Below are 21,551 nucleotides of genomic sequence, written 5' to 3'. Positions count from 1 at the left end.
TGTGAACACCAATACACTGATTCAGTAAGTTTTTCAATATAATATAATATATTATATACATATTAAAATATATATTTTTCTCTAAACTGAATATTTCTTCCTGATGATTAGTACTTAAATGTCATTTTATGTACTCACATAGCAGCTCTGGAGGCTTTGACCACTGGCAGCAGCCTCAGAAGACCTTTCTCTGATCTGGAGTATTTCTTCAGGTCAAACACATCCAGCTCCTTTTCTGAAGTCAGCAACACAAAGACCAGAGCTGACCACTGTGCAGGTGACAGTTTGGCTTCTGAGAGACTTCCTGATCTCAGGTAGTTTTGGATCTCCTCCACTAGAGAATGGTCATTCAGTTCATTCAGACAGTGGAACAGATTGATGCACCTCTCTGGAGAGGGATTCTTCCTGATCTTCTTCTTGATGTACTTGACTGTTTCTTCATGGCTCTGTGAGCTGCTTCTTGTTGTTGTCAGTAGACCTCGTAAGTGCTTCTGATTGGACTCCAGTGAGAGGCCCAGAAGGAAGCGGAGGAACAGGTCCAGGTTTCCCGTCTCACTTTGTAAGGCTTTATCCACAGCACTCTTGTAGACAGTAACTTCAGTAACTTGCGGTTCGGCCATTAGATTCTCATTGTTGTTGATGAATGAGAGGAACACATATACAGCAGCCAGAAACTCCTGAATGCTCAGATGCACGAAGCAGTACACCTTGTCCTGGTACAGCCCACATTCCTCTTTAAAGATCTGTGTGCACAATCCTGTGTACACAGAGGCTTCATTGACATCAATGCCAGCCTCTTTCAGGTCTTCTTCATAGAAAATCAGATTGCCATTCATAAGCTGTTGAAAAGCCAGTTTTCCCAGTGACAGAATGCTCTCTTTATTCCAGTGTGGACCTGTCTCTTCTTTCCCAAGATACTTTTCATTCTTCTGTTTTGTATGAAACTCCACAAGGTGTGAGTACATCTCAGTCAGAGTCTTGGGCATCTCTTCTCTCTTGTCTGTACTCAACATGTGCTCAAGGACTGTTGCAGAAATCCAACAGAAGACTGGAATGTGGCACATGATGTGGAGGCTCCTTGATGTCTTTATGTGTGAGATGATTCTGCTGGCCAGGTCCTCATCACTGAATCTCTTCCTGAAGTACTCCTCCTTCTGTGGGTCATTGAACCCTCGTACCTCTGTCACCTGGTCAACACACACTGAAGGGATCTGATTGGCTGCTGCAGGTCGGGTAGTTATCCAGAGGAGAGCAGAGGGAAGCAGATTTCCCTTGATGAGATTTGTCAGCAGAACATCCACTGAGGTTGACTCTGTGACGTCACAACAGATCTTGTTCTTCTGGAAGTCTAGGGGCAGTCGGCACTCATCCAGACCATCAAAGATGAACAGAACTTTGTACTTGTCGTAGTTGGAGATCCTTGATTCTTTGGTTTCCATTGAGAAGTGATTGAGAAGTTCAATCAAAGTGTGTTTTTCCTTTTTCATCAAATTCAGCTCCCGAAAAGGGAATGAAAATACAAATTGGACATCCTGATTTGCTTTTCCTTCAGCCCAGTCCAGAATGAACTTCTGCACAGAGACTGTTTTTCCAATGCCAGCGACTCCCTTTGTCAGCACAGTTCTGATAAGTTTGTCTTGTCCAGTTAAGGGTTTGAAGATGTCGTTACATTTGACTGCAGTCTCTGGTCTTGCTTGTTTCCTGGTTGTTGTCTCAATCTGTCTCAGCTCATGTTCATTATTGACTTCTCCTGTTCCACCCTCTGTGATGTAGAGCTCTGTGTAGATCTTATTGAGAAGTGTTGGGTTTCCTTGTTTAGCGATCCCCTCAAATACACACTGAAACTTCTTCTTTAGATTAGATTTTAGTTCACGTTGAAGAATCACAGCACGCTCATCTGAATCTAGAAATAACACAGAGGATATTAATATTACGTCTGTTTTAATGCCTACAGTATTCTAGGACTGTTAGAACATTTTAAAATATAATACTTTATTCTCTTAACTGACTGTATAAATGTTTTCATAATGCATTACAGACTGGTGTGACTGATTATAGTATTATTGGTTCTCTCTCTCTCTCTCTCTCTCTCTCTCTCTCTCTCTCTTTCTCTCTCTCTCTCTCTCTCTCAACACAACACAACACAACACAACACAACACAACACATCCCTGCTGCTCCTTGATGAGGTCACTAGGTGTTGTGTTAAGGCTGCTACAATATCATTGAGTTACACAGCTATTTTAGCTGTACTTTAGCTACAGCTTTTAAATGTTCTAAAACAGCATTCAACATGAGGCAGACAGCTCTTACTTTTCTCCAGTGTGTCAGCAAGCTCCTTCTGGTTCATTTTCCTCAGGACGTGCAGTGTGATCTTCAGAGCCCCCTCTCTGGCACTGCTCTCCTGCTTCTCATCTTCAGCGTCCACCACTTCCTTATCCTGCTTCTGAGTCTCAAAGCCTTCTGGGAGTTCTGGACTAAGAATCCTCTTGAACATCTTCAGCTCGTTCTTCACAAATGTCATAATATTCTCTTCAAGCAACTGAAATAAATCAAGTAAATAAGTTAAGCAAGAGACTAAATGCTTTCTCATTAACACATGAATGACTGATTGACAGATCAACTTTACTTGAGGTAAACAAAAACAAATGTACATAACAGGACCACATACACTGAATATGGAGGCCAGGTCTGTTTGATGACTCAGGGAAGACTGACCACTGAGAATCTCTGACTCTGATCTCTCCTGTTGGTTTCTATGGACAAAACATGAGATTATATCTCCTCATCCAGGGAGTGCACACACACACACACACACACACACACACACACACACAAACACACACACACACACACACACATACACACACACACACACACACACACACACACACACACACACACACACACACACACACACACACACACACACACACACACACACACACACACACACACACACACAGGGAGGGAATGTTGTGTTAGTTTAATATTGTTTCAGGACTATGAAAATGGAAAAAAGGATTAGCCTATGGATTATGAAAACAACAAAAATAAATGGGAAAATGGGAGAGGAGAAATGACTAGAGACAGTGTTGTTTAACTCACTGACCATGACCCATGAGTTTTTCTTACCTTTGTTCAGTAGAAAAGTCTCCCTCTCTGAAGTATATAGGATGATGCATAGACCAGTCACTCTTCATGGACACACAGCTGGGTACAGGGGAGGCTGGTCTCTCCTGCTTGATTGGACTTCAACACAACAGAGACAAACATTACATCTCTCATCTACTCTGAGCTCAGATGGGGAAACATAAGAAGAGTTTCATTCCAAAACGCTATATATCCATTTTCAGAAATGTTGGTCAATTAGCTTTTATTGCTTAAAGAAATTATTAAACCACTACAAGGCTTTGTAAAGGCTTCTAAAGTGGGTAAATTCCACTTAAAGTTTCGGACTTGATTTTCCCTGATGAAAAATGTATGAATCCCTTCAGAAAATATCCCTTAATTATAATCCACCGAAAAATGCACATTTGCTGTTGCTGCAGGATTATTTTCCTGCTGTGAGAAACTGGGTCAAATTAAGATATGGCATCTGTAAATGCATTCATCTTAAGGTAGTTAGGTGATACAACCACGTATCACAGTCAAATATACAGGATACGAACATTACATTCCAGCTAAACAATGGTTTTAAATCACATCTCAAATCTACAATAGTTACATTGAAGGTACCTATTAGTAATAATTTCTGATGAAAAAACACAAATGTGATTTTCTTTACTCCTATATAGCATTTTCTAATATAAATTCTTAAACAATATTTTCAGCTCACCTCTTGTCTTTGGTGTCATGTTCCCCAAAGAGACTCATTCTAGAGGCAGGGCCCCCCTCCTCTCTTTCCCCAGAGAGACTCCTTTTAGAGGCAGGGCCCCCCTCCTCTCTCTCCCCAGAGAGACTCCTTTTAGATGCAGGGCCCCCCTCCTCTCTCTCCCCAGAGAGACTCCTTTTAGAGGGAGGGCCCCCCTCCTCTCTCTCCCCAGAGAGACTCCTTTTAGAGCACTGACCCCTAAACAGAGATCCAGCATGTTGGTTGCGGTTAACACAGTGTTCTCTTTTATTCATTATCTCTCAGCAATAAAACATTAAGTAACAGACACATCCAAACAGTCAGGTGATTTAATGCAATGACTTTTTCTAGCCCAATGACTACTCAAAACCCACCCACAAGGCCTGAAAACTATCCCAGAAAAGTTGCCCCTGATAGGTCTACATGTTATTTCAGATAGCCTCCAGTAGTCTGGGCAAGATGTAGGCAAGATGTAAGCTGAATGATTTAGCAGCTTGCTTAGTTGAAATTGACAGATTAATTTATTTAACATGAATAGCAAGACAATGTTGAGGTAGGAAGTGCTTCTGTTGCCCAGTAGCCTGCTGGAATAGGCTACTGAGAATGGGGTCGTAATTTCAATCTCTGAAATGAAAATTAATAATATGGATATGAACTGAATAGGCCTATGCTTGTCAACAACAGCCAGGTTATTTCTTTACATGTAGCCTAATCTGGCTGACTGTTACCCTCGCTCTCTCTCCCTCTCCGTCTCTCTCTCTCTCTCTCTCTCGCTCTCTCTCTTGCTCTCTCGCTCTCTCTCTCTCGCTCTCACCTGCTGTCTCAACCTCTGAATGCTCGGCTATGAAAAGCCAACTGACATTTACTCCTGAGGTGCTGACGTGTTGCACCCTCTATAACCACAGTGATTATTATTTGACCCTGCTGGTCATCTATGAACATTTGAGCATCTTGAAGAACGATCTGGCCTTAATGGCCATGTACTGTTATAATCTCCCCCCAGCACAGCCAGAAGAGGACTGGCCTCCCCTCAGAGCCTGGTTCCTCTCTAGGTTTCTTCCTAGGTTCCTGCCTTCCTAGGGAGTTTTTCCTAGCCACCGTGCTTCAACATCCGAACATGCGCTGTTCGGCACGAGACGACCGTTAGAGCCAATGACGTGTTTCTGCCAATGACCTTCAAATCAAATTGTATTTCTCACATGCGCTGAATACAACAGGTGTACACTTTACCATGAAATGCTTACTAACGAGCCCTTTTCCAACATTGCAGTTAAAAAGCAAGAAAAATTAGCTAAATAAAAAAAGGAAATAGTAACACAATGAAATAACAATAATGAGGCTATAAGGAGTACCAGTACTGAGTCAATGTGCAGGGGTACCAGGTAGTTGAGGTAATAACTAGACTATATACAAGGAGTACCAGTACTGAGTCAATGTGCAGGGGTACCAGGTAGTTGAGGTAATAACTAGAATATATACAAGGAGTACCAGTACTGAGTCAATGTGCAGGGGTACCAGGTAGTTGAGGTAATAACTAGACTATATACAAAGAGTACCAGTACTGAGTCAATGTGCAGGGGTACCAGGTAGTTGAGGTAATAACTAGACTATATACAAGGAGTACCAGTACTGAGTCAATGTGCAGGGGTACCAGGTAGTTGAGGTAGTAATGAGACAATAAGGAGTACCAGGTTGTTGAGGTAATATTTACATGTAGGTAGGGGTAAAAGTGACAAGGCAATCAGGATAGAGATTACATCTCCTCATCCAGGGAGTGCACACACACACTAAGAGGCACACACACACAAACACACACACACACACACACACATACACACACACACACACACACACACACACACACACACACACACACACACACACACACACACACACACACACACACACACACACACACACAGGGAGGGAATGTTGTGTTAGTTTAATATTGTTTCAGGACTATGAAAATGGAAAAAAGTATTAGCCTATGGATTATGAAAACAACAAAAATAAATTGGAAAATGGGAGGAGAGAAATTACTAGAGACAGTGTTGTTTAACTCACTGACCATTACAAATGAGTTATTCTTACCTTTGTTCAGTAGAAAAGTCTCCCTCTCTGAAGTTTATTGGTTTACCCATAGACCGGTCACTCTTCATGGACACACAGCTGGGTACAGGGGAGGCTGGTCTCTCCTGCTTGATTTGGCTTCAACACAACAGAGACAAACATTACGTCTCTCATCTACTCTGAGCTCAGACGGGGAAACATGAGAAGAGTTTCATTCCAAAACGCTATATATCCATTTTCAGAAATGTTTGTAAATTAGCTTTTATTGTTTAAAGAAATTATGAAAGAGATTGTGTGTTTTTTCACTAGCTAATCACGGCATTCAATGACAGCCATGTATTTGTTTAAAATCTATCACTTGATGGTTTCATTTTAGAGAGACAAATAATCATGTTTTTTTGCAAAATGCTATATATCTGCCTCACTCTCAGAGAAATAAGTAGTACTGCTAGGTTTTACACAGTAATAATATATATCTGCCTCACTTTCAGAGAAATAATTAGTACTGCTAGGTTTTACACAGTCAAATGTGACCGACCGGCTCGATTCGGTCTTATGTAGCAAAATTTGAAATTGTGTTTTTTACATTGGATAAAAGTAGAGACTCAGCTAGAAAAGGTATATCATACACTACAGTTGAGGAACAATGGGAAAGTAATTCTGCTTTGAAAGATGATAAACTTGTAACCTCAATTTTGAGAAAATGGCTTTGAATGTTTTGGTTCACCTCCTGGAGAGCTCTTCTTTATCTACAGTGGTGTTACTTTGGCAGATAATGTCACCCATCTAAATAAATAGTATATATATATATATATATATATATATATATATATATATATATATATATATATATATATATATATATAGTTAACTAAATGTATGGTGTTTTTGGTTTATATCAGTTTCATTGTTTGTTATGCTATAAATTGTTATTTTATCGTTGTAAGTGGTAAAATGAACTAGAAAATGTCCTATTTTGAAATTCTGAGTAATTACTACTTTAGTAAGGATATACTTTATTCAGTACTACTGCAGTTACTAAATAATTCCAATAGATGGCAGCATAAGACCACAAATGACATTTCAGAAGATTTGTTTAGTTTTCTCCCTGGATACACCACCACTCCCCCTCACAGGAAAACTCCTGCACACGCTTTTTACTGTCCCTTTCCACACTGCTAACGCAAGAGGAACGACTGAAAAAGCATTTAACAGATTACTGTGAAATAATATAATGATGATTCATGTTTATTATTAGCTGTTTTTATGCTCATGTTTTGAAATTATACTTGATTACTATAACGATTATCAATAAGCCTGAACATTAATGTAGTCACCTCTGGTCTAGAAAAACGTATTTTCCTAGTACATTCATTGTCAGATTCATCAACCAGCAGCGAGCACTCTGCCTTCTAGCACAAGCGAGGGGCATGTTGAGGTACATTTGCTAACCGCGAGGGTTGCATGATGAAATTCATTGGCGGGCTGGAAGACGCACTCTTGTCTTATCTATTCCGAGGTTGTTTAATCGCAATATTAGATATTTAAAAATGCATGTATACTAGGGTTGAGGTTGGAGCATCTGACTAGTGATTATTTACCAGGCATTCAACACCTGCTATAATCACTATTTAATTGCTCTTCCAAAAGCATCACAGGCCTAATACGAGATATATAGCTAACTAAAGTAATGAGTGACCATTTTAGAAAATCATGGGACATATAGTATTTGGTTGCATGCTATTTTATATCAATCATATTGCTGCTTGTAGCCTATAATTGATGCTTCGTGGTCTTATGCTGCCATCTATTGGAAATATTTAACAATTCAAAGTTATTAATTCACGTACAGACATTGGTGAGGCAGCTGAGAATAAAGTGTATTTAAAATGTGTCTTATTTATCAAGCGTTCTGCCTTGCAATAATAAATATCATAAAATAACTAATAACAAAAAAAACAACAGCAAAACGCTTAGACAGGTTTTGATTAACAAAATAATAAAAATGTTATTTAGTATTATAATTGTATTTACTAAGATAATATTATTACTAAAATATTTTCTAAAAGTGCTCTAGGCTACCCTACCCTAGAATTAGGGTTAGGACTAAAATAGAATTAGGGTTAAAATAGGTTATTTTTTATAAATAGGCAAGTCAGTTAAGAACAAATTCTTATTTACAATGACGGCCTACACCGGCCAAACCCGGACGATGCTGGGCCAATTGTGCGCCGCCCTATGGGACTCCCAATCACCGCCGGTTTTGATACAGCCTGGAATCGAACCAGGGGGTCTGTAGTGACGCCTCAAGCACTGAGAGGCAGTGCCTTAGACTGCTGCGGCACTCGGGAGCCCATTCTTAGGGTTAAGGCTAAAATAGGTTATACGTAGGGTTAGAGTTTCTGTATAGCACTTCGTGACATCTGCTGAAGTAAAAAAGGCTTAATAAATACATTTGATTGATTGATTGAGATGTTTAGGGGTTTTAAGGCAAAAAAAAAACAGTATGGGTTTATGGCACTCTTGCTCCTCCTTGTGGCCGTATGTGGGTACTACATAACTCATTTATGACACTTGCTAGGCTCATAATCTGAGGTAGCAACTGCGTCAGATCTACAAATCTATTAGCTAGACCACCCGATTAGACAACAATAACCCCATTATACCATTTGGTTTGCAACTCAGTGAACCTGCGCAGCATTCGCTCAATTTGATGCCTGCGAACGAAGATTTCGATGCATATCAAATTACCCAGCAGCCATTTAGAAACAACAAATCGTGAAAGAAAAAATGTTATTTCTTAATTAAAAAATGTATTCTGGCTGTTTAAATCGGCCACATCTTGAAAAAGAGGACAGGGACATGCGTTTTGTTTAGGTTGTACAGCTTTTTCTGAAAACAAATATGGTTAACCATGACCAGAAATGCCAGCCATCGTTAATACTGTTGGTGACCACAACATGTACTCAGGTGAACAGTGTGCGCGCTCACCAAGTAGCCATAACCTTGTTAATAATAAGTTACCTGAGGTAAACCTACAGGGTTAACGCTCACCAAGTAGCCGTAACCTTGTTAATAATAAGTTACCTGAGATAAACCTACAGGGTTAACGCTCACCAAGTAGCCGTAACCTTGTTAATAATAAGTTACCTGAGGTAAACCTACAGGGTTAACGCAGGCAGGTCTCATTGATAACAATAGTGAAGCTGGCATTGTGACACAGAACAATGGGCTGGGAATAGAACGTTCTGAAGGCGAGTCGGTGTCACGGAGCTCAATGGAACTAATAGGAGCTGGTAGGGTGAAAAATGCCAAAAAATAAGGTCTATTTTTAATATTATGAAACTGGGCTCAATGGCGGATGCAATTAACCAATTCTGGCTACAGTCATACTGTCCCTGACCGTAAAGCAAAAAGCAAATTGAACAATAAACTTTGGTGTCTCAACACTGTAACGAACTCCGTCGTTGTTCCCCAAGATCACCTCAGACCACTCTGCGCGTAACTGGACAATATGCTTGGCGCCAAACCGTACGTGGACGCGGACAGTTCTGTACGGGGACGCGGACAGTTCCAGAACGCGGACATGAGCAGAGCCACACAATAAACTAAACCCAGTCTTTACAGTGGCTTACATTAGAAATATTCATTTATTTATTTTTATATGTAAAACAAACATTCAAAGTTTTTTTATAACAATATTTTGAGATCTGGGCCAATATCCACAAAGTATCTCAGAGTAGAAAACTGGTCGTATAAGTGCTGAGAATAAAGACATTTTACACTTATGGGTATAAATTAAAGCTATGCATGAAGTCTCTAGTCCCACCTAGTCGGCAGATATTTAGGACACCTCATGAGCTGTCCTAACCAGTTAAGAATTAACAGCAGGTGTCTTGATAATACTATAGAATAATGCAGTGAGTCAGTGGTTCCTGCGCCACATGTAATTGCTTTGGAGTAGTTCAAAATAATATTTTTATATTTCTATATGATCAATCCATAAATAATATAGACCTACATGGAACAGTATGTCTTGTGCTTTTGGCAATGATTTATGTATAATAATTATGTATAAGTGATACCATTAATGTCTGCATAGCATGTTGTCTTCATCTTGGCATATTAACTCATGCTTATTTCTGAAGATTAACTCAGGTTTTCGCCCAGCGGCTAAGGAGTTGGAGCTGTGGCAGGAGATGGACCTATGGCAGAAAGGTGGCTGGTTCGAATCCCGGGCCGGGCGCTGGAAAAACAGGTGGGCTTGATCTGACTTCTGTAGGGCTGCTGGGTTCACATCCTCAAAACATTCACCTTTTGTTGATCAGAACTCTAGAGGTTCTTCTTCACTAAACCCAACAATATATCTAACTTTTAGTGGTTCCATATATTAAGGAAGTGATAGAAGCCTTTTTGGTTCTATAAGGAACCTTCTTTTCTAAGTGTATTGTCGTGTATTGGGATTATGCCTTTGTTAAATGTTTTTATGATCTTAGTTCAAATGTAGCCGTTTGGAGGGTGACGCCCCAGGGGAGACTGGTGATTGGCCAGAAGAGGGAGCCACCCATCTTTTTGCATTGTTTATAAGTAGGGGCTAGACAATGAAAGGGCAGAACGGCCATTGCAATCTGGGACGCCGTTCTCCGGATGTCATGACATCTGTCACTTATGCTGTAAACGTGTGATATTAATAAAAGCCTCTAATCACAGTGCAGCCTAAGCGGACTCCTTGTTGACAGCAACAGCCACCAACAACAGACACGACAAAATGGGGGCTCGTCCGGGATATTGATTTCATCGTTCTTGGTTCCTTTCCTGAACTCGCGAGTTGACTACTGCCCAAGCCGGCTTTAAAGGTGAGATTACTCACAAAATTTGGGCATTGGTTATTCCGCTGATTCATGAGAGGGCATTGAAGGTGTACAGTTAAAAGTACTTGGGTCGTTGTTGATGTGTGCTGTTGTGGTCGACTAGGAGTCTGTAATAATATATTCCATTGGTAAACGGCAGGTAATTTGAATTTTAGAGCATAAAACGGTAGGAATTAAGTATTGAAGGTGTACAATTAAGCAGATATGCGCATACATTAGAGCACTGTACCGCTTAAGACCCCAGGGGGGCCATTTTAGGAAATGGGCCGACAAATCCGTTTGTACGATAGAATGTGCAATTCAGTGTGTTTAAAAAAAAAGAAAAACTCGGGTTAATGAAATGTATCTGATTGTGATTATTGCTCGACTTTCGTCCGACGGGGGGTCTGCTTGGGTCTAATTTCTCTGTGAATTGTCATTAAGTCCACGGTAGCACAAAATGGTAGGGAAATAGACAAAAAGGAATAAGGGCTGACTGAGTCTGTAATACCAACATGTTTCAAGCAGACCACCATAGTCCCCGTGCCCAAGAACTCTAAGATAACCTGCCTAAATGACTACCGACCCGTAGCACTGACGTCTGTAGCCATGAAGTGCTTTGAAAGACTGGTCATGGCTCACATCAACAGCATAATCCCAGAAACCCTAGACCCACTCCAATTTGCATACCGCCCCAACAGATCCACAGATGATGCAATCTCTATCGCACTCCACACTGCCCTTTCCCACCTGGACAAGAGGAACACCTACGTGAGAATGCTATTCATTGACTACAGCTCAGCATTCAACACCATAGTGCCCTCTAAGCTCATCACTAAGCTAAGGATCCTGGGACTAAACACCTCCCTCTGCAACTGGATCCTGGACTTCCTGACGGGCCGCCCCCAGGTGGTAAGGGTAGGTAACAACACATCTGCCACACTGATCCTCAACACGGGGGCCCCTCAGGGGTGCGTGCTCAGTCCCCTCCTGTACTCTCTGTTCACCCATGACTGCATGGCCAGGCACGACTCCAACACCATCATTAAGTTTGCCGACGACACAACAGTGGTAGGCCTGATCACCGACAACGATGAGACAGCCTATAGGGAGGAGGTCAGAGATCTGGCCGTGTGGTGCCAGGACAACAACCTCTCCCTCAACGTGACCAAGACAAAGGAGATGATTGTGGACTACAGGAAAAAAAAGAGGACTGAGCACGCCCCCATTCTCATCGACGGGGCTGTAGTGGAACAGGTTGAGAGCTTCAAGTTCCTTGGTGTCCACATCACCAACGAACTATCATGGTCCAAACACACCAAGACAGTCGTGAAGAGGGCACGACAAAGCCTATTCCCCCTCAGGAGACTAAAAAGATTTGGCATGGGTCCTCAGATCCTCAAAAAATTCTACAGCTGCACCATCGAGAGCATCCTGACTGGTTGCATCACCGCCTGGTATGACAACTGCTTGGCCTCTGACCGCAAGGCACTACAGAGGGTAGTGCGTACGGCCCAGTACATCACTGGGGCAAAGCTCCCTGCCATCCAGGACCTCTATACCAGGCGGTGTCAGAGGAAGGCCCTCAAAATTGTCAAAGACTCCAGCCACCCTAGTCATAGACTGTTCTCTCTGCTACCGCACGGCAAGCGGTACCGGAGTGCCAAGTCTAGGTCCAAAAGACTTCTCAACAGCTTCTACCCCCAAGCCATAAGACTCCTGAACAGCTAATAATGGCTACCCGGACTATTTGCACTGCCCCCCCACCCCATCCTTTTTACGCTGCTGCTACTCTGTTAAGTATTTATGCATAGTCACTTTAACTCTACCCACATGTACATATTACCTCAACTACCTCAACTAGCCGGTGCCCCCGCACATTGACTCTGCAACGGTACCCCCCTGTATATATAGCCTCCCTACTGTCACTTTATTTTACTGTATATATAGCCTCCCTACTGTCACTTTATTTTACTTCTGCTCTTTTTTTCTCAACACTTTGTTGCTGTTGTTGTTTTATTCTTACTTTTTTTGTTTAAAATAAATGCACTGTTGGTTAAGGGCTGTAAGTAAGCATTTCACTGCAATGTCTGCACCTGTTGTATTCGGCGCATGTGACCAATAACATTTGATTTGATTTGATTTGAAGGGCAGTGCAGGATGCTTATTTGTGTGTGGTAGGCCGCAGTTAGCTAAAGGCTAAGGCTAATGTTAATGCTAAATGCTGGAGTGTGGGTCATGCCACATTATACATAGCGGCTAATGCTAAATGCTAAGGCTAAATGCTAATTGTGTTGCGTGCTACATGCTAACGTATCCTTAGAGGCCCATTGCGATGGATTAAAGCCTCTTAAACTTGTTTGTGTGTGGGTGGAATTCAGAGTTCTACGCAAATGTGAGCTCTGTTACGTGTAATTGTTCGATTATAAGGTATAAAATAGTGAAGCTGTAGCGTAATGCTATCGTTCTATTGTCTGAGAATCGCATCATTGAATGCATTTGCGCATGCGTTTAATTTTGCGACACTACACTACAGAAAGGGGGAGTTTATGGCACGAGATTAGGACACGTTTTGTTTTACGGCACTAAAATACAACACGAGGGTATAGTAAAACTACAACACGGGATTGTGAGTAACGTGTCATATTTCTGTGGGCTTGCGTGCTCAGGGGGAGACAGAGAAAATAGCCACAAAGAGGAGAGATTTGGACACGAATCTTCTAAATCGTTAAAGTGACTGTTGGTCGAACATGAAACTATTTGTTGAGATGTAGTGAATTTATAAATTAGATATATGAGGACGAATTATAATAAATTAAATTAAATGACGATTAAAATAAATAAAAATTAAATAAAAATGTTATTGATCTATTTAGTCCTGAATTAAATCTTAAAGCGAATGTGAACGAAGGAATGTTGAATATGGTTGAGATAACTCAGTGATTGCAGTAACTACTAAAATCTTTTTCTGTGTCTCTGTTTTTGTCATGAGAGGCGATAGGACGAGACGACAGGAGAGAGAGAGAGAAGGAGAGGGGGTGCTGACGTAGCATCACGTGACGCGGCAGAGGATCGAGTCAAGAGTTTGAGACTGGTCTGGTTACAAAATCTTCCCCCTACAGGATATTTGATGTTATGATAATTTCACATAGGCTTGGCAAATACTATTTCATTAAAAATTGCATTTTGGAGGCTATGTGCATCACTGGGGTTGATTGCAGTTGTGTTGGGAATCAAGGACTGACATTATTCTGTAAAATAAAGATAATTAGGTGCTTATAGAGCAAGGGGTTATGGGAATTGTAGTAATGGTAGGGTTAGATGCTTTGTTTTTAGGATTGTAGTCTGAAGTTGACTACTTGCATTTTCTTTCCTGATGGGTTGTGGTAAGATAGCCACTAATTGATAAATGGGTAAGATAGGATATACAAATAGAAAATTGGTTTTAATTATTCATAATTTTTAAATTATTTTTTAATTGATTTTTTATTTTAATTAGAAATGGTTTTTGAATAAAAATTTTAATTGAATTTTTTCATATTCATAATCTATTGATTTATTTTAAAAAAAAATGTTTGGGTTGTTTGGTTTATATTAGTAATTGAAGGGGGGAAGCCATAGGCTATACAGTCTAAAATAAAATAATTCACGATAAAGGAATATAAAAGGGTTGTTATAATGGGGAGAAAGGACAGCAAGGCTATGAAAGTGATTACACCGGTTGATATAGTGCAAAATGGTAATCCTTTAACTAAAGTATTGCGAGGTTATCCGGCAAGTGAAACAAAAGTTGCCCTTCATTCTCAAACAAAAACTGATAAAAGATTCCAGCGATAAGATAAACAAAGCTATAGAGATAAGGCTAAGGGAAGTAGAGCTTAGGGATGTTTATCCTCAGCTTCCAGGGATCATCCAGGAGGGTGATTATTGCATCAGAAATGAAGATGAACAAATAATAGATAGAGGACAAGCAGAAACGACGATAAAGATGAATCCAAAACTCCAGAAGGAAGAAAATGAGATGTCTGGAAGAGAAGAGTGAGGTTAAAGAAGACGAGGATGATGAAGATGAGAGTGATTGAGAAGAGGTCATGGGTGGATATGACTCTGTGATCAGAAGGAAGTTGGCAAGAGAGGAAAGAAGGATACTAGAGATTCGAGTTCAGATGAAGACAGCGATAAAGAGGGGACTAAAGGTGCTGTGTATTCAAAAGGAGGTTATCCTACAAGGACTGGCACAGAAGAAATAGTAAGAAGATGATGGAAGATGATATTTCGAGGACAGAACTTAGAATATGAGCTGTTGAAGAATCCTGATATGTCAACACCAAGAAAGAACAGGACGAAGAAACTCTCAAAAAACTCAATCATACAACTGGTGGAGAAGAGACGCTTTGGTTAGGAAGAATCAGAGTGAACCAAATCAACAATCACTGTTACAGCTTCAACTGAGCAATATCAAATGCAATTGTACCAGCCAAGGGGGTACCAGGTGTTTCATATCCACAGCCAGTTTCTGGACAGACACAGAATTGGAGAGGAAGAGGACGAGAAGGCTTAGAAGGAGGAGGAAGATTTCAGCTACACTTCCAGCAACTTTCAGAAGACTGTTATAATTATGGACAGTTTGGTCACTTTACCTGTGAGTGCAATGGGCCAGGAGGAAACAACAGAGAACATTTTTAAGGAAGATACAGGGGCCAGTCAAGATCACCTGTTCTCCAGGTGAACCCTAAGGATTCTAGAGTGCCTAGAAGATCCGAAAGGGGGGTGTCAGCTGATAGCATCGATTAGAGAAGAAGAGAAAATATCTAACAATTGAAGTAAAAAAAGGACTATGAGAAGTGATGGTGAATAGTGGAAAAGCTTTTATCTGTGTTGAGCCTAAAGAGGTTAAACATCTCACTATGTAAAATTAACTAATTAGGATAGGGATTTGAGGTAGTAAAACAGCTAATTACTCTTAGGGAACCAATTGAGCTATGCTATAAAAAATCAAGGAGAAATTAAAATAGACATACTAATATTATAACATATACCTATTGCAGTGTTGGGAAGAGATGCATGGTGTAAATTGAACTGTACAATAGGATGTACACTAAACGGCTGTCTGGTAGAAGATGTTAAAAAAGTAGGGTTTTTGGGAATCATATTTGCTTAAAAAGATAATATCATAGGAAGGATGATAATCTATTAGACTGCCTATTAGACAATCTGTCTGAAAAATAAAGTTAAAAGGGGTGACTGTTATTCTGGGTTACATTCTTACACCAAGAGATTTCAGGCTAGGCTAAAAGGTGTTTAGTCGTTTGCCAAGTCTGTGTGTAAAGAAGTCAGAAGCAGGTGGGGACTTTCCCAATCACATATCCTAAAAATTGGTGGTAAGGGATTTTGTGAATAAATCAGTGGAAAAGGTTTTTAAAGGTTAGGAGAAAAGATTAGATAAAAAAGTTAGGAGAACTAGGTTGAAGGAACTCTAAGACAGTAAGCTAAGTTTCAAAGTTAGTAGTAAGAGAGAGAACAATGGTGAAGGACACTTTAGAGCAGGGAGATCAAGGTAATTATAGGTGTATTTTTTTAATAATCAAAAGTTTGAAAGTCAGGGATTAGAGATAGGACTGAGAGTTGGGAAAAAGTGACACTAGTGGTGATATATGGAAGTACAAGTAAAGAGTTCAAAGCTTTCGGGAAAATGGATGAAGTAACTAGGGACATTAACACTTCAGTCTATTAAAACAACAGTGAGAAGCAATTTAACTCTTTCAACATTGATAGTTATTAAAGCCATAAATATATCGCATTTGATTATAAGGGAACCAATAGCTCCAGCACCAATTTTAGGGAAAAAATACTTATTAGGGTTAGGATGGGGACGTTCCTCCCACATGGAGAGATAATTATGGAGAAGAAGTATTGTTATCAGGACCAGGAGTAGAAGCTGTTGCACCTAATCAAAGGAGGTCAGGAAGAATATGTTACAGTAGTCACTCCAACAGTAAATAATACACAGAGTATATTGGTAACTTTCCCACTAGAAGTAATTAAAGGTGGTAATACATCAACTTTAATGGTAACTTTGGAAGGGATTAATGATACGATGGCAATAGCAAATGTAGGAAGTATGACACCGACAACAACTTTTCTGAAATTAAAGGGGTAGCAAGAAGGACTCAGGGGTTTATGTTACGGATGGAGAGTGCTGTCAATGATAGTACGAATAGGGTTAAAATAGGAGAACAGATAGTAGTAGAGAGAATATAGATTCATCATGGAGGTACAGGATGAGGTCTTTGATTTTAATGACAGACAAGGAGAGGTATCTGATCAGTACCGCTCGTTAGGGAAGAGAGAAACTAAATGGAGTGGTTTGATTCTTCTGTTGTGAAAATTAGAGATAGATGGGCAGGTTCCAGCAGCTCATTCTGTAAGATCAGTGAGGAATCTTGAGGGTCCATGTCTGTTGAGAATTCCAGTCAAACATGTTAGAGACGGTCGCTCGACCTCTATCAAGTATGTGTCAATCTTATGCGTTGTCATGGCTGTGGTATCAGCAACAGTCAGTAACAGATAAAATAATGTCGTTGTCAGAACATTTGTTTAAGCCTAGGTTTAGGTGTTCTTGGTTAGATGAATTACCCTATGTAAATTTATTAGACGGTAAGGAAAGTCAGGTAACAGCAAACCCTGAACATTGGAGGTGAAAGCAGTGAGGGCTAAAAGTTGTTTGGTTCTAATAAAACATATGAGGTAAGGGGTATGTTTATGGGAATATCAGATTGTGATGTTATATGATAACTTTGGGTATGCATGACCTTAAGGGTAGTAATGAGAAATATGTTACTTTTCATGTACCAGTTAGTAAGAAGAGCAGGACTTTGATGGTTAAAAGATTAGCTTTTGCCTGACAATGTGACTATTGGGAATTTTAGAGATATTTGGAGGGTTTGTGGTGATAAAGCGTATATATTCTTACCCTATTGATGGACAGGATGTTGTTACATGTCAACGTTGAAGCTTCCATATGAGGTTTCTACCATTAAAAGAGGGGTACCACCGGACACAGATAAATCTAGGGTTGGAAATAGGATGAAAAAGACATGGAGGCATGTCATAGTCTTCAAGCCTATCATTGAAGGATAAATCTAAGGGAGAAGGGGGGACTTTTTCCATGGTATGGTGTAACATTTGGGAAGATCCTATTGATAATGTTAGTTATACTTTGAGTCCAGATAGTTCAGATATTATCACTAGGGTTATATATGCATTGAAGAATATAAGGGATGCATTTGGGAGATCTGAAGGAGCGGAAGTCAGCGAAGACTTGGTAGCAAGATCAGGTAGGCCCAGTAGGGGCAGTGATGGTTCAGATTTTAGTTGCAGCTTTGATAGCACTGTGTGTGAGGTTTGTAATTTGTTACTGACCTTTGAGAAAGCTATGATATTGAGATAGGTTGGAGAGTGATGCCTGGAGACAACACTCAGATGCCGGTGTTGACTGTTCCTGATCTGGATGAAGATGGACAAGTAGAACTGGATGGATAAATATCCTTTTTGATTATTTGATCATTTTTCATTTTTTTTTTCAATATTAGGGTGATTTTAGTATGATTTTATGAATCAAAGGGGGGAATAGGTTAATGTGATTCATACATCATTTATATATCATTTTTATATTCTTGGTTGATATTGATGTTTAATTTGAAAGTGTTTGTTTTGCAAAAGATACTGTTTGGTCTTTCCTTTTCTTTCAGAAGCATTTGGGGTAACATGTGGAGATTGAAATACTCAAACAAGGACAATATGAAGGGACAATGACTGGAGGAGATGAAACAAAGAGGGTGTGGAAAGATTCCGATTCCATCATCAACAATGCATTAGAAGAGGAGACTACGGAGGAGATGAAGTGTAGTGGACTACATTCCAGTGTCTGCAATGAAATATTTGCATGTGTAATACATAATTGTGTCATATTCTTAGGTATTAATTTTTGTAGAATGATGTTTGATGTTATTGAATACATGTGAGGATCTTAGATGTTTTTGTTTATTTCGTGAATGCTTAGGGACAGGGAGTCTAGGCAGGGAGAGGTCCACTGTAGGGTCCAATGGGTTGACCAGCCTTAGAGTGGATATTTTTTGGATAGGATTGTGTTTGCAGGGGCTTACATGTGTATTTAATTGCATCATAGTTTCAAATGCATTTACATTGTTTATGAGTTTATCTGGAGTACCGAGGTGGTTGCCTGGGGCAGAGGGACCGTGAGAGAATTTTACTGTCTTGATTGATGGATGGATTTGGAACGAAGGTTGCCGGACAGTTTTTCGCTCTTACACTCCATAAAGATTTGTTCATATTTCATAGTAATGTATACACACTTCATAAACAGTTATTCATATTTCATAGGAAGGTATATACACTCTAGAGAAGAATGTTTTTTTGGTTTAATGTTAAAGATACTCAATAAGATAAATTGTTACTTGTCATAATCCTATTCTGTTTGTTTTCGAGACTTTTAGTTCGTCTCGAAGGGGGGGAATGTTGTGTATTGGGATTATGCCTTTGTTAAATGTTTTTATGATCTTAGTTCAAATGTAGCCGTTTGGAGGGTGACGCCCCAGGGGAGACTGGTGATTGGCCAGAATAGGGAGCCACCCATCTTTTTGCATTGTTTATAAGTAGGGGCTAGACAATGAAAGGGCAGAACGGCCATTGCAATCTGGGACGCCGTTCTCCGGATGTCATGACATCTGTCACTTATGCTGTAAACGTGTGATATTAATAAAAGCCTCTAATCACAGTGCAGCCTAAGCGGACTCCTTGTTGACAGCAACAGCCACCAACAACAGACACGACAGTATAATAAACACAATTATTTAATTACCTATATCATGTTATTTCAAGTTATCCCTTTGGAGCGCAACATCACGTTGTTAAAAAATACTTCTAATTTGGGCATGGCTATAAAATGGCCAATTGAAGGCATCTAGGGCGAAATATGTGTTAGATGAAAATGAACATTGTATGCAAAGTTGTAGGCAACATTATTGACACGGGACTTGATGCCTACGATGCCAAAGCTATTTAGAGTTGTTAAACGGGTGTGAAGAGTGTGTTGGTATAGCGGTAATATTGTCAAAATTCTGCTTGTAACAACTATCAGAATTGGTTAAAAAAATACGCATTCCATTATATTAGGCAATAATGAAGAGTAGGCAAAGTGTTCGTGTCGTGTGAAAATTCTATCAAATGTCTTCCATTGCAACGAGTCCAGTCAGGGTGCTGCAGAACCCCTGCAGTACCTCCACTGACCCCGGATTGAGAACTCCTGATTTAGCAGATGCTCTTATCCAGAGCAATTTACGATAGCTCTTAAGATAGCTATTTATTTTAGAAATAAGCTTAACAAATTCTTCATACAATTGTTATCTCACCTCTTAGCTTTGGTGTCATGTTCCACAGAGAGACGCATTTTAGAGGCAGGGACCCCCTCCTCTCTCTCCCCAGAGAGACTCATTTTAGACCACTGACCCCTAAACAGAGATGCAGCATGTTGGTTGTGGTGAACTCAGTGACAACTCATTCTAGAATATCCATTGTTCTCTTTTACTCATGATCTCTTAGAAATAAAACATTTACTAACAGACATATCGAAACAGTCAGGCTATTTAATGCAATCAGATGAACTTCTGGTTGTGACATCTCTTCTCCATGTTAACTGTCAATAATAATAATAAGTCACTGTTTGTTAAGGTAGTTATAGACAGTGCAGCAACACAAGGCCATGTCTCACACGTATTTGTATTCATTAAAAGTCGGCCATTTGTTGTCTTTCAATCTGAGAATGTAGACCGAAGGGCCAAAACGGGCATGATTGATCTGAGGGGAAATCATTGATCCATTCAGAAAGTTATTTTGCAACAAGTAGAAGATTTATATTATGTAAAGTAGGCTAGGTTATAATATATAATAGCGGTTTGTTAGTGATATGCAGATGGAGGTCTATACCTCAGCTATAGCCTACATATCTTAGATGACCAGCCTAAACCTGTTCAGATCAGTTCCCATAACGTTGTAACAGTAACAGTAGCAGGAGCCTAGTCCTGATACAGATGGAGGTCTATACCTCAGCTATAGCCTGCATATCCTAGATGACCAGCCTAAACCTGTTCAGATCAGTTCCCATAACGTTATAGACCTAACAGTAGCAGGACAGAGCTTGTAGCCTAGGCATGGTATTTTACACACCATTTCAAACGGAGACTATCAGGTTTGTCAGCATGATAAGTGATCATAGCTCAAACCTACTCTGACTATTGAATGCCTGACGTCGACCTAACCTTATAATAGTTTGTAGTTTAGCCTAGACCTACGAGAGTCTTCCCGTCTTTCCTACATATCAACACATGTATCCGACTTCTAATGTTACCGAGAAATACGTGCCACAGTTTCAACAGCCATTGTGTAACTGCGTAGGCTACACACTTACTTTCACGTTCATATGAGGAAATCACATAACTTCTGACAGTCGCTGGAGGAGCCGCCTGTTCTCTTGCAGATTAAGTAGCTTTTATAGGCAACTCATTCAACCAGCCTAAACAACAGTAAATAAAAGATGTCAAATGGTCAAATGTCAATCCTGATATAGCCATGTACATCAAAGAGAGGTGTATTGCTACAGATGTAGGATCTTAATTTTAGCCAGTTTGCTACAGCAGGAAAATAATCCTGCAGCAACAGGACATTTGAATTATTATGGGAATGGCCGGCAGGGATGTAGCTC

The 21,551-nt window shown here is 40.1% G+C and overlaps 1 protein-coding gene across 1 annotated transcript in view; it reads right to left on the bottom strand.

Annotated features, from left to right (window-relative positions):
* Positions 1 to 21,551, bottom strand: part of LOC311119086 (NACHT, LRR and PYD domains-containing protein 6-like) — a gene marked incomplete at its 3' end in the record, with an annotated part of 44,885 nt that overhangs the window by 7,897 nt on the left and 15,437 nt on the right. Inside the window, exons 2-9 of the mRNA XM_084193831.1 lie at positions 21,258 to 21,362; positions 20,203 to 20,301; positions 5,943 to 6,059; positions 3,837 to 4,070; positions 3,134 to 3,250; positions 2,670 to 2,754; positions 2,312 to 2,540; positions 139 to 1,903 (exon numbers count right to left, since the gene is read on the bottom strand). Of these exons, the coding sequence (XP_084049957.1) occupies positions 139 to 1,903; positions 2,312 to 2,540; positions 2,670 to 2,754; positions 3,134 to 3,250; positions 3,837 to 4,070; positions 5,943 to 6,059; positions 20,203 to 20,285 (2,630 nt within the window). The 5' untranslated portion in view covers positions 20,286 to 20,301; positions 21,258 to 21,362. The remainder of the gene's footprint in view (positions 1 to 138; positions 1,904 to 2,311; positions 2,541 to 2,669; positions 2,755 to 3,133; positions 3,251 to 3,836; positions 4,071 to 5,942; positions 6,060 to 20,202; positions 20,302 to 21,257; positions 21,363 to 21,551) is intronic.

Source organism: Coregonus lavaretus (assembly GCF_964263955.1).
Source record: "Coregonus lavaretus genome assembly, contig: HAP1_SCAFFOLD_4061, whole genome shotgun sequence".
Lineage (NCBI taxonomy): Eukaryota > Metazoa > Chordata > Actinopteri > Salmoniformes > Salmonidae > Coregonus > Coregonus lavaretus.
This window is presented reverse-complemented; position numbering and strand designations above follow the sequence as displayed.